Genomic DNA, 14579 nt, shown 5'->3' with positions numbered 1-14579 from the left:
TCAAAGAACGAGATGGCCAGGGGTAGAGGTCCTGACCTAGCTTAGCCTTGCAAGCTCATTATTAAGGGTTCAGTGCAAATGCCCACATTTATGACATTCCTTGACCATCCCATCTAAAACGCCAAAGACGCTGTTTTGTTTTCTTTACATCTCTACTTGAATTTGCCTTGTCCATTTATTTTTGTTTTCTGTTTGTCGCATATACTATAAGCTCTAGGAGAGCCGCGACTGGACCTGACGTTGTGTCACTGGCCCCTGGATGGAACAGTGCCTGACCCTGATTACCGTTCAGTAAGAATTGTTCAGACTGGTATTTTAGGAAGGGTCACTCAAAGAACAGCCGCTTGAGCTACCCGAGATGTGGAATCAGCCCGTACAAAGGAGTGCCGGGACTTCCCCTGGCCGTTGTGTCCTGACAACCAAGGAAACACGATCGGCGGGAGCCTAAAAACAGTCTAGACCTAACCTCCTCCAGACCGGAAGCAGCAGGGAGGTATTTCCGGAAGTGGAGGCTGCCAGTGGCGGAAGCGCTGGGATTTAGAGCGGCGGTGGGGACGCTGGTGCGGATGCAGCGTCAGTGGGGGGTCCTCCTCTCCACACATTCCCCAAGCAAGAACCTCTCCCTCCCCATTAGCCCACCTATCTTCCTGGGCCCGGCCCACGAGGCGAGTAGACTGGGTAGCCTGCGCTGCCCTCCAGCACCTTGGTCTGTGTTTGAGAGTTGCCGGGACAACCGCCACTTCCGGGAGAGGGGCCACGCGAGTCCTCGTTGCCCCTGGCAGCAGCTGCTTCCGGGTCCCGGGTCCCAGAGCACCGCGCTACCGCTAGCTCGGACTCTGAGCTATAGCCGGCGGGCCCACAGACTCTGCGTTGTTGAGTTGTTACTCCTGGCAACCGCTACTTCCGGGTGCAGTTTCCCCCCTCCTACCGCGAGCGCCTCGAGCCTCGGGTTCCGGCTGGAAGCAGCGGTTGGTGGATCGCGGCTGTTCGCCCCTCGGGGTAACTAGATCGGGCCAGGCCCGCAGGCCGCGCATCCCGGGCCTCCTCGCCGCCTCGGCGGGGCCTCCTGCGGCCGCCATGGTTCTGCTGCACGTGAAGCGCGGCGATGAGAGCCAGTTCCTGCTGCAGGCATCGGGCAGCACCGAGCTGGAGGAGCTCACGGTGCAGGTGACCCGAGTCTACAACGGGCGGCTCAAGGTGCAGCGCCTCTGCACAGGTGCGGCCCCGCGGCCGGGGCGAGAAAGCCGGAGCCCGGGCCAGGGCGCGGTGGGGTCCTGGGCGGCGCCGAGCCTGCGAAGGAAGGAGTGGGGCCTCCAGGGTGGAGGAGTTGGACGGGACTGCCAAGGCTCTCGCGGGCAGGCGGGGGTCGAGGGGTTAGAGCGTGTGGAGACTGGCGGCAGCTGGGGTTGAAGTGGGACACCGGGGTCAACCGGCGGTGAAGAAAGCACCGGCGACCCGCGAGGAGTCGCGCCAGCGGCTCGGAGGTGGGCGGAGACCGAGGCCAAGAGTGCGCCGAAGGGCCTCGGAGCCAGGCTTTGGGGTAGTTTGTGAACAATGGAAATGGACTGGGAAGAGAGGGGGTAGTGGCACTCGGAGGGAGCCGAAGGACTGAACTGAAGAGCAAATGTAGGAAATTGAGCAAGTGTGAGAGATGGGATGGTAACTGGGTAGGTTTTTAAAAAGTTAATTTCCTGTTTTGAGACTTGTGAGGTAGAGCACTTTCAATGGGGAGCCGCGTAGCTTTGGGACGGCCTTTCAAAGGTGAGAAGGCAGTGAGAGAGCCCTGGCATTGTTTCCTTCTCCTTGGGAAACACGAGTCTGGCCATTTCTCCTTTTACCACCGTCTTTACCCTTCTCTGAGACACCCTAGAGCAGCGGTGTCCGGTAGAACTTTCCTCGGCCATGGAAAGGCTCTCTATTTGCACTGTCCAAAACGGAATCCACTAGCCCCACGTGGCTATTGAGGACTTAAAATGTGACTGCTGTGACCAAGGCGCTGAAATTTTCATTTTTAAAAATTGCTTTAAATTTAGATAGCCAAGTGCAGCTAATAGCTACTGCATTAGACAGCACAATTCTAGAGTTTGGCCTGATGATACTCCAAGTGTGGTCTGAGGTGTGACTTGAGTGCTTCTGAACTGTAATACCTGATTTTTGTACTATGGAGAACTCCATCAGGCTCACTGTCTCTTCTTTTATTGAGCATAAGTATAATTCCTTCATAAAACTTCCTAATTCCAAAATAAGCTCAATAGTAAATGTTATTTTAAAACGAAAGGATTTGGGAAGAAAAGATATACAATTTCTTTTTCTATAAAAATGGAAAATGTGGTGGTGTGAGAAGTCCTCTTAGTGAGCTTAGAACTGATTTATTCCAGGGACGTAGCCCATGTGCCATTGCCAGCTGATTCAGGCAGGCGCCAGTGCTCCACCTCAGGAAAGAAGGGTGCTTAGAGACGGTAGCATTCCACTCAGTTTTACCACTGATTCCACAGGCTTCTGTTATTACAGGCCACAGTGTCTCACAGAGGCAGGAATGCCTAGATGGGCCTCCTTCCACATTAAAAAAAAAAAAGAGGAAGAAGAAAAAAGAATAGCAAATTTGCAAAGTAAAAATATGGATTGGCTTTGTAGTGAACATATATGGAAAACTTAAGTATAAAGCCATGCATTGATTCCAATTCTAGAACACATTACTATAAAACCAAGAGCTATATCCAGTTGCCTGGTCTCCACCATTTTCCAAGGGGTACGAGCTGCTGTAAATCCTCCCCACGGATGACTGGTGTGGGCCTTTTTATATAAAGTATTAGCTCTGTGACCCAAAAGAGCTGCGGATGAGTCAGCTGCAAATGAGGGGACATGAAGATGTTAATAACTGTCTTGTCTACCTCATAAGGCTTAACCAAGTAGGATCATCTGTGTGACAGCACTTGGGAGACTGTAAAGCCCTATATGAGTATATGTTCAGACTTTCAGTGAAAGTTAGTTTTGGGGCTCGTGAGTGCCAGAGCAAAAGAGTACAGACTCTACAGCTAGACTGCCAGTAACCTTCAACAGGTTTCTTAACCTCTTGCTTCATTTGAAGAAGGATGAAATGGTGACTCTCTGTCAAGAGCCAGTGACAGGTGGTATAAAATAGTGAGCCAAATGGCCTAGACACTTGCCTTCTTGGGAGCTCATATTCTGATGGGGTGAAAGGGATTGTGATGATGATGATACATATTGTCTAACTTTGTCTTGGTTTTCAAGAAATGGAAGAATTAGCAGAACATGGCGTATTTCTCCCTCCTAATATGCAAGGACTGACGGATGACCAGATCGAGGACTTGAAATTAAAGGATGAATGGGGTGAAAAGTGTGTGCCCAGTGGGGGGTCGATATTTAAAAAAGATGATATTGGACGAAGGAATGGACAAGGTAATGAAGCTTTTTATATTCTAGCAATAATTATTGAGTATATCAATAAGTCTGAAAGCAATTCTTGCAATTAAAAAACTGATCCCAATATTTCTATACAAATTTATAAAATACTGCGCTGTGCAATGCCTTGCGGTAAGGCCCTAGGTCAGAATGAATTAGGTGGGTACTTCTGATGACTCCTGGCTTCTTACTCTTACTAATTGCAGCTAGCTTTTAAATATATTAGATGAACCAGATGAAGTTACCATTTTCATAGGTCAAAAATGCTTGAATGTTGGTAATTTTGCATGGTCCAACCAAATAGTTTTGGGGGGATAAGCACTGAAAAATTTTCTAGATTGTATTTTGTTATGATTTGCAGATATCGGGGCTTATTTAGAGATTCCAGGTGAAAGAAGGAAGTGAATGTCAGCACAAGGGCCTCACCTCTGAAACTGGGGCGTGCCTTTCAGGGGCACAGCCCCTTAGTACATGTCAGAGCACTGAAGCAATTGGTCTTTTCTTTTCAGTATATGGTCGGCTATGTGGCATTTGAAGGAATAAAAGATGATAATCCTTTTAGATAGCTTACTTTTTATCCTGCCTAAAAAGCTCCATTAAAAAAACTATAAATTGCGTCTTTTGTCACTTTTACTGGACCTGTGGTTGTCGCTAGAGATGGTGCATACTCAGGAGACTTGAATCTCTGGACTGCCCATGTACCAGATGGGCCCTGAGCTTCAGAGTGGCAACTCCTACTCTCTGGTTCATTGGCCTTACCCAGGTCAGCTAACAGGGAGGTGAAGATGGTCAACCACCACACCAGGGAGTCAAGAGTGCCTATAACTGCAAGCAGGAGAATGGCATCCATCATCCAGGTGGAATCTAAGCCCCGTTTTGATCTAGAGGTGGAGGGGACATGGCCATCCCAGGGGCCACACAATGGAGAAATAGTATATGGACTAGATTGGACTTACTGATATTCTGCTATTCTACTGTAAAACTCTTGTGATGAGTAATAGAAGAAATTTTCGCACAGAAGTGGAGAAAGTGGCCACAGCTGAGGGCAGGGAGAGGGTAGAAGAGATGTTTTTGGGATTTTGAGTTGTCCTTAATGATATTGCAGGCTCAGATGCTGGGTTTTATATATCTGCCATAACCCACTGAATGTACTGGGGGGGAGTGCGAACTACAGGGTAAACTATTATCTATGTAGTGTAGCAGTGCCCCAAAATGTGTTCACTGAGTGCGATGAGTGTGCCACAATGATGAGGGAGGTTGTTGGTGTGGGAGGAGTGGGGTGGGGTGGTGGGGGGTATACAGGAACCTCTTATATTTTTTAGTGTTACATTTTTTTTGTGATGTATATATCTTCAAAAAAATACAATTTACAAATGTGATGTGGTGGGGGGTGGGGAGTGGGTTATATGGGGAATCTCTTTTTATGTTTCTTGTTTTTTTGTTTTTTAATGTAACATTCCTTGTGATCTATTAACTTTAATTTAAAAAAATTTAAACAAAACAAAAACTATAATTGATCATTTAACACCTAAATACCTACTGTGTCCCTAAAACACTGTCAGTCATTTGGGGGAGAAAAAAAAAAAAAGGAAAAGATAGAAAACGGTGTGCCTGTATGGCACTTACAAGCTCAGTATACATAGGAATTCCTAGTATTATATCCTTTTAATTTTAACCTGGAAAATGATTGGTTGTTTTCCACATCTTTTCAAACCTAAACTTGGAGAGATTATTTGCTTTTTTAAAAGGAATTCAATGAATAAAAATAAGAGTATCTCAGAAGAACCAGTTAATAATTCATTATTCACCTTTAAACAGATGCTGTCTTAAAATAACCATTATCTATTTTTTATATTGCTAATATTTTCAATGTCCAATTAATACTGTTATTTATTTGGAATATAAGGTTTGAATTTGTCCCGTCTTTCCTAGATTTGGACTTTCCATCTCCATTGTTTTTGCTTCAAAAATTTCAAGTCATGCTTCTTTGCTTCTTGAAGAGCTTGGCAAGTTATGAGCCACAGGACAAATGTGGCCCGGGCTGCCTATTTTCATAAATAAAGTTTTATTGAAATGAGCCATCCCATTCATTTCAGGATTGTCAGTGATAGCTGTCATGTTGCAGTGACAAAGTTGAGTCATTGCAAGAGACTGTGTAGCCAGCAGAGCCAAAAATACTTAGTTTCTGGCCCTTTACAAAAGTTTGCCGACCCCTGTCTGGTCCTATGTCATTTATTCCTGTTCTTTATTGCTTTTGCCGCTTTGCAGAAAGCACACTGCAGGCCTCAGCCAGCCTGAAGGTATCTTCACCTAACTTCTTACAACCAGGTTTCCTGGACATTCCCTCCTCGCACTTTGCCTCCTTCAGGTACTCCCCGACTCAGACAGAGCGATTCGGATATTTAAGGAGAACTTTAAAGAGGTTCTATCATTAATGGCTTTCTCTCTACCCCTCCCTTTTATTTGTAGCTCCAAATGAAAAAATGAAGCAAGTTTTAAAGAAGACTGTAGAGGAAGCCAAAGCAATCATATCCAAGGTTAGCTTTTTAAAGAATGCTCTCAGCTTGCACTTTTTAAAAAATTATTATTGTATTAGAGAAGTTGTAGGCTTACAGAAAAATCATGCAGAAAGTACAGAGTTCCCCTCCACCCTCCTTACACACAGTCTTCCCTATTATTAACACTTTGCATTAGTGTGGTACCTTTGTTAAAATTGATGAAACAGTATTATTGTAATTATCCTCTTAACTATAGTCTAGACGTTTTCGTTGTACAGTCCTATAGTGTTTTTTTTTTAATTTTTATTCTAGTGACATGTAAATCTAAAACTTCCCTTTTAACAACATTCATTATACTTGAGTGGTGTTAAATTACATTCACGATGCTGTGCTACCACTATCACCATCCATTGCCAAAATTTCCCCATCACCTAAACAGAAACTGTACACCAGTTAATCATTGACACCCCATTCCCTACCCTTACCCCAGCATCTGGTAACCTGCGCTCTAGTTTCTGACTCTGTGAGTATTCTTATTGTAATTATTTCATATCAGTGAGATCATACATTTGTGCTTTTGTGCCTGGCTTGTTTTCACTCAACCTGATGTCTTCAAGATTCAGCTATGTTGTAACAATTTTTTACCTGAAGTCCAGTTTATCTGATATTAGTATATCTACCTCAACCCTCTTTTGGTTACTATTTGGAAGGTATGTTTTTTCCGTCCTTTCACTTTCTATCTGCATGTGTCTTTAAATTTGGGTAAGTCTCTTATAAACAGTATATCCTTGGGTCATGTCTAAGCTTGCCTTTTGAAATACAAACTCAAATTTTGGCTTTGAGAATTCTCTCTCCTCCAGCTCCTGCCCTCTCACCTTCTCCGTGGATATCTTGCCTTCTGCTTCAGCAGAGATATCCAGGGTGCCTGGCAGGAGCCCTGCAGCTCTCTGTACTCCTTGCAAACTCTCTGTCTTCTTACTTCTCTCATTCTTCCCTCCCAAGCCTAGCTCTGAGAGCTCGGTGTCTCTCCGCCCAGGGCTCTCTCCCATCTCCAGCTTGTTCCCCCTCGCCCTCCACTCCCCATGAAGCCGAGAGTAGATGCTGTTTTAATGTCTCCTTTCCCATGGGCTCCGCCTAGTCCCTGTTGAGCATACTTGGGCCTCCTCCTTAGCCTGAAATTCTCTGCTTGTGACCTGTACCACCTCCTGTCTCCCTCCTTCCTTCCGGAAGGAGAGGTGCACATTTCCTGCCTCCAGCTCCTTGGACCACATCTTCCTGGGTTTCTTATAACCTGGGCTCTGTTTTCCTCCCCACAAAAATGACTCTCTGTGACTGTGACCCCCTCATCAGCAAGGCCTCTTCTGGATTCCTGGATCTCCCACCCTTGGTTTTTGACCACATCTGTGATCCTGCGCCCTAGCTCACCCTGACGGCCGTTTTCTCTTGCCTCTTTAGTTTGGTGTTTATCAAAGTACTTTATCCTTGGCCCTCTTCTCTTTCTCCGTCTTTCTCCCTTGGCATTTTTATCTATTCCTGCCAAATGCAAATTCCACCCCTCTGCAGGTAACTCCCAGATCGCTATTTTGTACCCTTGACTTCTTCCATAACTTGGGACCTGAACCTCCAGCTGCTTCCTACACCATTTCACCTGGATGTCTAGACAGTGCTTCAAACTCAGGTCTTCCAGAATTGAACCCATCGTTTCCTCTTTCCTCTCCTCTCTTAATTCCGTGTCCAAGAATATGAGCTTCCTACAGATTTTTCTTTTTCCAGTAACAGAATCTCAGTTCCCATTTATACAGGCTGGCATCCTCATTGTCGTCCCCAACACTTGCCTCTCCATCACCCAGAACCCTGACATTTGGTCCTGTCCCGTCTGTCTGCTCCCACGTGGCCTCTCACTCCCATCTCCTCCTTCCGTTATCACAGCTCCCTCTTTAGGTAAGGCTCCCCCTCTTCACTCTTCAGCGCCCCCTAACTGGGCTTCCCCCAATTAGATGCATTCTACACCCACTGCACGATCAATCTCCCAACATTATCACTCCTTCCCAGAAAAGTCAACTGCTGCCCACTGACTAACAGTGAATCCAAACTCCTTAGACTGCTCTTGTGCCCTTCAGGAAATAACTCCTCCTTCCTCCAGCCCTATCTCCTCTTCCCCTTCCTGCCCCAACCAGAGTGATCTCCTAGCTGTTCGTGGATTTGATTTGCTTTTGCTCGTCCTGCAACACCCTGCTCTCACCTCCACCTCTTCAATCCCCTTGTGTTTAAGGCCTCCCTGAGATGCCTTGTCCCGCAGCAGTATTCCTGATCCCCTCTCGCAACCGCCTGGCTCGGTTCGGCTCCTTCCCCTTGGAGCATACCTTACACTTCTTGTACTCCTCTTGGTGCTGTTCATATTCTGCTGTATAATTGGCCGCTGCCGCCTCAGCACAGCCCCTGAAATCGATGCAAGTCACTTTGGCAGCTACAGCTGTTTGGTTCCTTTTTGCAGCCTCTGGCAAGGGTCTTGGACAGACCTTAATAAATGCCTCTTGAGTTGATTAGCTGCGCTGTAGATGACGATGCTGGTCCACTTTCAGAAACAAGTGGAAGCCGGTGTCTGCGTTACGATGGAGATGGTGAAAGATGCCTTGGATCAGCTTCGAGGGGCCGTGATGATCGTTTATCCGATGGGCTTGCCACCGTATGATCCCATCCGAATGGAATTTGAAAATAAAGAAGATTTGTCAGGAACTCAGGTATGTGGTCCTTGGACACTCTCGAAGGGGAGTCTGTGTCCCCCAACAGGACAGAAGCCCTTCAGCTTTGACTGCATCCTCTAATGGACGTGGTTGTGGCTTCATCCCCAGCATTCGTCTTTGCCATCCCATGCTTCAGAGCAGATTTTGCCATTGAAGAGAGGACCCTGAGAGGGTGGTGCTCAGGGTTGAGGAGTTTGGACCACATAGAGGGGCAGGGGAGGAGGTTTGCGAGCCTCCCCATCAGGAGCAACCAAAAACTTGCCATTTTCTTTGGCCACTGAGAAGCCAGAAACCTAATTAGTGGCCTCCTTCTCCCCAGATGCATTGGTCACTTTGCATGGAATTTTGTGTTCTAGCCTTCTTCCTTGCTTCACCTTATTTTCCTACCTTTATTTTCCATTTTTCATATTTTTTCCTCACTTATTCCTTATCTTATTGAACAGTATATATTTCTCTGAGCCATCTTAAATAGGTGGAGTACAAAGAAGGAAGCAAACAAAACAGCCCCATAATGCCTGTTTATAAAAAAATCCAGTGAAGTGGATGTGGCCTAAATGATTGACCATATAGGAGGTCCAGAGTTTGATTCCCAGGGCTTCCTGGTGAAGGCAGGTTGGCCCACTCAGTGCGCTGGCCTGAGCAGAGCACTGGCCCACACGGAGTGCTGGCCCACGTTGAGTGCTGGCCCATGCAGAGTGATGGCCTGCACGGAGTGCTGGCCTATTTGGAATGCTGACACAAGGTGTGCTGGCCCGTGCAGGAGTGCTGGCCTGCATGGAAAGCTGGCGCAGCCAGATGACGCAACAAAAAGAGACACAGAGGAGAGACAATAAGAGACAGAGCAGACCAGGGAGCTGAGGCAGCACAACAGATTGAGCACCTTTCTCCCACTCCGAAAGGTCCCAGGATCAGTTCCTGGTACTGCCTAAAGGGAAGACAAACAGACACAGAAGAACACACAGCAAATGGACAAAAAAAGCAGACAACAAGCACAAAACAACGGGAGGTGGGATAAATACATTAATCTTAAAAAAAAAAAAAATCCAGGAAGATTCCTGTTTTCTTCCCGGGCAGTATCCGAAAAATCCATCTAAGAGGGACTTTGTGTAATGGGTGAGGGTGCAAATGAGATAAGATCTCCCCCCTTTCCAGAGCAAGAAGTTAAGTGAGTCCCTGTTGAAAGTATCAGAGAAGGTATCTGCTAAAGTCAGCGAGGGTTTTGAGTGAGCTGGGATAGGCAGAGCTTCCCATGGGGTTGGGGGGCTGAGACCAGACACCCAGCCTGTGGCCTGCGGGGAGGGGCCCCAGCCAAGCTCTGCACCCTGGGGTGGGACCATGCCCGGGACAGTGTCCTGAGAACCTCACAGCCTCTTCTTGGTTGTCCCAGGCAGGACTAGATGTCATTAAAGAAGCAGAGGCACAGCTGTGGTGGGCAGCCAAGGAGTTACGGAGAACAAAGAAGCTTTCAGACTATGTGGGGAAAAATGAGAAGACCAAAATCATTGTCAAGATTCAGCAAGTAAGTTCTTTTGCTTTGACATTTCAGAATTTTTTGTTATTTATTTTCAAACAGATGAAAATTTACAACAAATCTGGAAGATTTCAGCTTACCTGGGTAAATATTGCTGTCCCATTGGCCTGGGGTCAAAGTAAAAATGCATTCCAACAAAGACTGGCAGAAAATAAGGATTAATTGAAATGTCTAGTTTGTTTTAGTTCGGGGTGGGGGGTATGCCATGTAATTAATTTCAATTAAAAAAAAATAAGGCTATGAATAAATTAAAATTTTCCCTTGAAATGAAAAATACAGCCTAGAGCACTGGTTTCAAGTCTCTTCAAACTGCTCTCTCTGTGAGGAAAGTACTAGAGATATTTTAAGGGTATAACGAAGCTGTATATGTTCAAGGCTGCTTTGTTGTTTTTTTTAACAAATTGATTTTATGGATACATATTAATAAAGCATACAGAATCCCACCCTGGTGGAATGATACGGCATACAATTAATAAAGCATATAATTCATCCAAAGAATACAATCAGTGGTATTTGGTATGATCATATAGGTGTGCATTCATCACTTCAATCATTATTAGAGCATTTTCATTATTTAATAATAGTAATAAACAAAGAACAAACAAGAAAATTCTTCACCTCTCAATCTCCATGTTTCCCCTGCTGTACCTAGCCGCTAATTCTGGCTATTCTTGCATAATTATTTCTTTATTAAGGAGTTTGAGATATGTTCACATACCATACGAATTATCCAAAGTGTATCCAGTGGCTTTCTGTGTAATCACACTGTTGTGCATTCATCATCACCCAAATTTTAGAACAATTTGATTACTCCAAAAAAGAAAAACTCCATACCCCTTAGCAGGCACCTCTCAACCCCTCTGTCCTTCCCCTGCTGTGGTTTGGAATCCTTACTCTCGTGGGGGTTAGCGGGGTCCTCCGCAGTTATCTGTGAGCAAGCCTGTGACTGTGACGTGTCCTCCCTCCCTCCCTGCCCTGGCTGCAGTGGCTGCCTGGCGAGTGGCTGTGACCAGGGACGTCAGGGGGTGTCGAGGCAGATGACGGCTGCAGCCTCTGGTCTCCCCCTTGAGGTCGCAGAGCGAGGGGCTGCTGGATGCCAACACTGTCCCTGATGACTCTGTGTGGAAATGACCCTGCTTATCTTGAATAGTTGGCAAAGGCAGTTGTAAAACCCGCCATGTAACTTCCCGATTGCCACTGTAAAAGCGCCTTCATCCAGTTTACTCTTTTCAGAGGGGCCAAGGAGCTCCAGCCCGAGAGCCGATTATTAGCAATGAGGAGCAGAAACAGCTGATGCTCTATTATCACAGAAGGCAGGAGGAACTCAAGGTACTTTCCCTGGGCGCTCGGGTGGGGGGATGGTGTTAGTTCTCCAGGTACAGGGGGATGGCGAGGCCCATCTAGAACTTCATCCTTCCCAGGGCTGTGGGGACCCTGCCAGGTGTCTCTCCCCTTAAGCTCTAGAGGTGGGGAGTGGGTGGGGGCATTGGCCATGGGTTCTTTCTTCAGTCTCTATGTGCCAAACACTTTCCTGAAGGAAAGTGAATAAAACAAATTTATTTCCAGAAATTGGAAGAAAATGATGATGACTCCTGTTTAAATTCTCCATGGGCTGATAACACTGCTTTGAAAAGACATTTTCATGGCGTGAAGGACATAAAATGGAGACCAAGATGAAGTGCAGCAGTTGATGAAGCTCCCAGAATTAACTCACCTTTTTTCTAGGCAAACTAATTATAATATTAGTAATAAAACAAACACCTACAAACTTCTATGAAAGATGTGGATATTTCTCGTTTTCCTAAATTTTCTTTTAGTTTGAATTTTGAAAATGAAGTTTATTCAGAGATTTAGGACTTAAATACATCTTCAAAAGAATCTGCCTAAATGCTTTTTATTTCAGGATAAATGTTTAATATTTGAGGTTCTTTGATATTTGATAAAATGTTAAAAATGAAATTACAGTCTTAATTTTTTTTCTTCCTGATGTCTTCGTTTTATATTCTCATGAGAACTGTTGTATTTGAGGAAATCTAAAAGCACCTTTTCCTTCTTCATAGCCCACCTGGCATCTGATGAGCAACTTCATGCCAGTGGCCACTAGAGGGCGCCGGCCACTTAATTGTGTGGGTTTTTCTTTGGGCCCTCCTTTTAGACCTGAAGGAAGCTGAAGTCTCACTTGCTTGAAAGACTTAATCTCCCTGAAGGCTCTAATTGTAGCCTGGCCTCTCCCAGCTTCCAGGGTGAAATGGGACTCCTTGGTTGATGCCTCTCAGGCCTTGTCTTCTGGGAATAGAGGCTACACCTGTACTGGAAGCTGGGCAGCCAAGCTGGTCTAACCCTGAAACTTAATGCCTTCTTCCATACTTTTTGTTCACCAAGTCTCCGTCACTGGACTAGACATCCTGAAAGTACGTGCAGAAGCTGGTTAGTGGCGTTTCCTCCTCGTGCATTTTCAGGTTCTGGTTCCAGCTGCCAGTATTGAGGTTTATACCCAAGGTTGACGATGGCATCAGGCTTAGGGAGCCCTGTTCCAGCCATCATCCTCCTGCTTTTCTAGAACACCTTTGATTTTGAATACTTCAACTCATCGTCCCCCCAAACCATTGAAACAGCCTGTAAGCCCTGATAGACACTATAGCATCTGAACTACTTCTCCCAGATTGCCTGTGGCAGCCAGAAGTGGCCTGGAAATTCTGTCGTGCTTGACTTCTGGTTTGCAGACTACCATGCCCCTCGTAGAGGAGTGAGAGGCTCTTGCCCCTGAGGAAAAGTGAAGTGCACGGGTTCCCGCCCTGGTCTTCCTGTCCCTCCGCTCCCCTTCCTGCCTCAGGGCCTGAGCCCCGCACCGCAGCCAAGGAGTCGGAGCCGTCGGGGCAGACAGTTTGCCAAACTCCAACCTTTCCACCTGAGACCAGCTGTTTGGTTCGTAAACCTAAACCTGTTGCAAGACAGAGGAAGAGGGTACCGGCCACTTCCTCACAGCCCGTCTCTGTGGTTCAGAGGAAATAAAGTTGGAACATAGCGGCAACTTTGCCCACACTCGTGCTGTTCTCCACCTTGAGTGGGTGACTTTGCTCCTGGCAGAGACTGGTCCCTCTGGAGGACAGACGTGACCCAGGAGCACCTTGCACAGGTCCTTCAGAACGTTTTGCTGCCTCTCCTCTCCCCTCCCATTCCACTCCAAAGCACTTAGAGTTGCTGTCCCTGGGCTGGCCATTAGGATTTAGACTGTTCTCAAAAACAGTGTTTCTGGGAAGCGGATGTGAGTCAAGTGATTGGGCTCCCGTCTACCATATGGGAGGTCCAGGGTTTGGTTCCTGGGGCCTCCTGGTGAAGGCAAGACTGTCTGCATGGTGAGCTGGCCTGAGTGGAGAGCTGGCCCATACGGAGTGCTGGCCTGTGCAGGAGTGATAGCCTGCCTGCGTGGAGAGCTGGTGCAGCAAGATGATGCAACAAAAAGAGACACAGAGGAGAGAATAAAAGATGCAGCAGACCAGGGAGCTGAGGTGGCTCAAGAGATTGAGCACCTCTCTCCCACTCCAGAAGGTCCCAGGATCGGTTCCTGGTGCTGACTAAAGAGAAGAAAAGCAGACACAGAAGAACACATAGCAAATGGACACAGAGCAGAGATTGAATGCAAAACAACAAGGGGGGTGGTAAATAAATCTTTTTAAAAAACAAAACAACCAAAACTCTGAAGTGGGTTACAGCTGACTATATACCTGGATTGTACATTACTCTTGGTTGAGCATCAAATTTCTTAAAAAAAAATTTGCATCTATTTTCTTTTTGACTTTCATTATAATTTTTGTCCTTGGATTTGCAAGGTTTGCAATAAATATCCTAGATTTATTTGAGAAGACTTCTGCCTTTGTCATATTAGTCTAAGTGTATTTAATTTTTGCCCAGATTTGCAAGAAAAGTTATTCAAGCCACATGATCACAGATCTTTAAAGAAGCACTGTTTCCATACTATTAGGAATTCTTACCGACCTAACGGGATATGAATGTTTTATGTAGCCACAGTAGTTTTTCTATTGTTTCATATAATCAGAACTTACTAAGGAAAGGGTTACTAGATTATGTATCATGCTATGCTCCTTTATTGAACACTCATGTAAAAAGAACAGTCCCTCTCTCCCTGCCCTTCTCTGCCTCAAAAACCCCTGAACTCTACCTATTCAGACGTCCAGCTCCTTAGACTGAGAGCAAGGGCAGCCCCTTCCCACATTATCAAGGAGGAAGGAGGCAGAGGCCATCCCCTCTGAGCCCTTCATGCTCGTGGGCTCGTGGGCCACTGTCCCTTGCACTTGCCCTCTGAGGAAGCCTGAGGTGATGTCAGAGGGTTACCTGACTCACCCGTGGTCACAGACCTAGGAT

At 46.2% G+C, this 14579-nt stretch overlaps 1 protein-coding gene across 1 annotated transcript; it reads left to right on the top strand.

Moving 5' to 3' along the window:
* The first annotated feature begins 551 nt into the window (after positions 1-551).
* CFAP298 (cilia and flagella associated protein 298) lies at positions 552-14061 on the top strand. The gene is given in 8 exon segments (XM_004485138.4): positions 552-926; positions 928-1216; positions 3253-3420; positions 5893-5960; positions 8504-8662; positions 10053-10184; positions 11430-11525; positions 11763-14061. Coding segments are annotated over 8 exon segments (1383 nt in total). The 5' UTR covers positions 552-566; the 3' UTR covers positions 11874-14061.
* Positions 14062-14579: the final 518 nt, after the last annotated feature.

The sequence above is a fragment of the Dasypus novemcinctus genome, chromosome 4 (genome assembly GCF_030445035.2).
Source record: "Dasypus novemcinctus isolate mDasNov1 chromosome 4, mDasNov1.1.hap2, whole genome shotgun sequence".
In the NCBI taxonomy this organism is placed as follows: Eukaryota; Metazoa; Chordata; class Mammalia; order Cingulata; family Dasypodidae; genus Dasypus; species Dasypus novemcinctus.
Note: the sequence above shows the minus strand (reverse complement) of the source record. Positions and strands in the feature narration are given on the sequence as shown.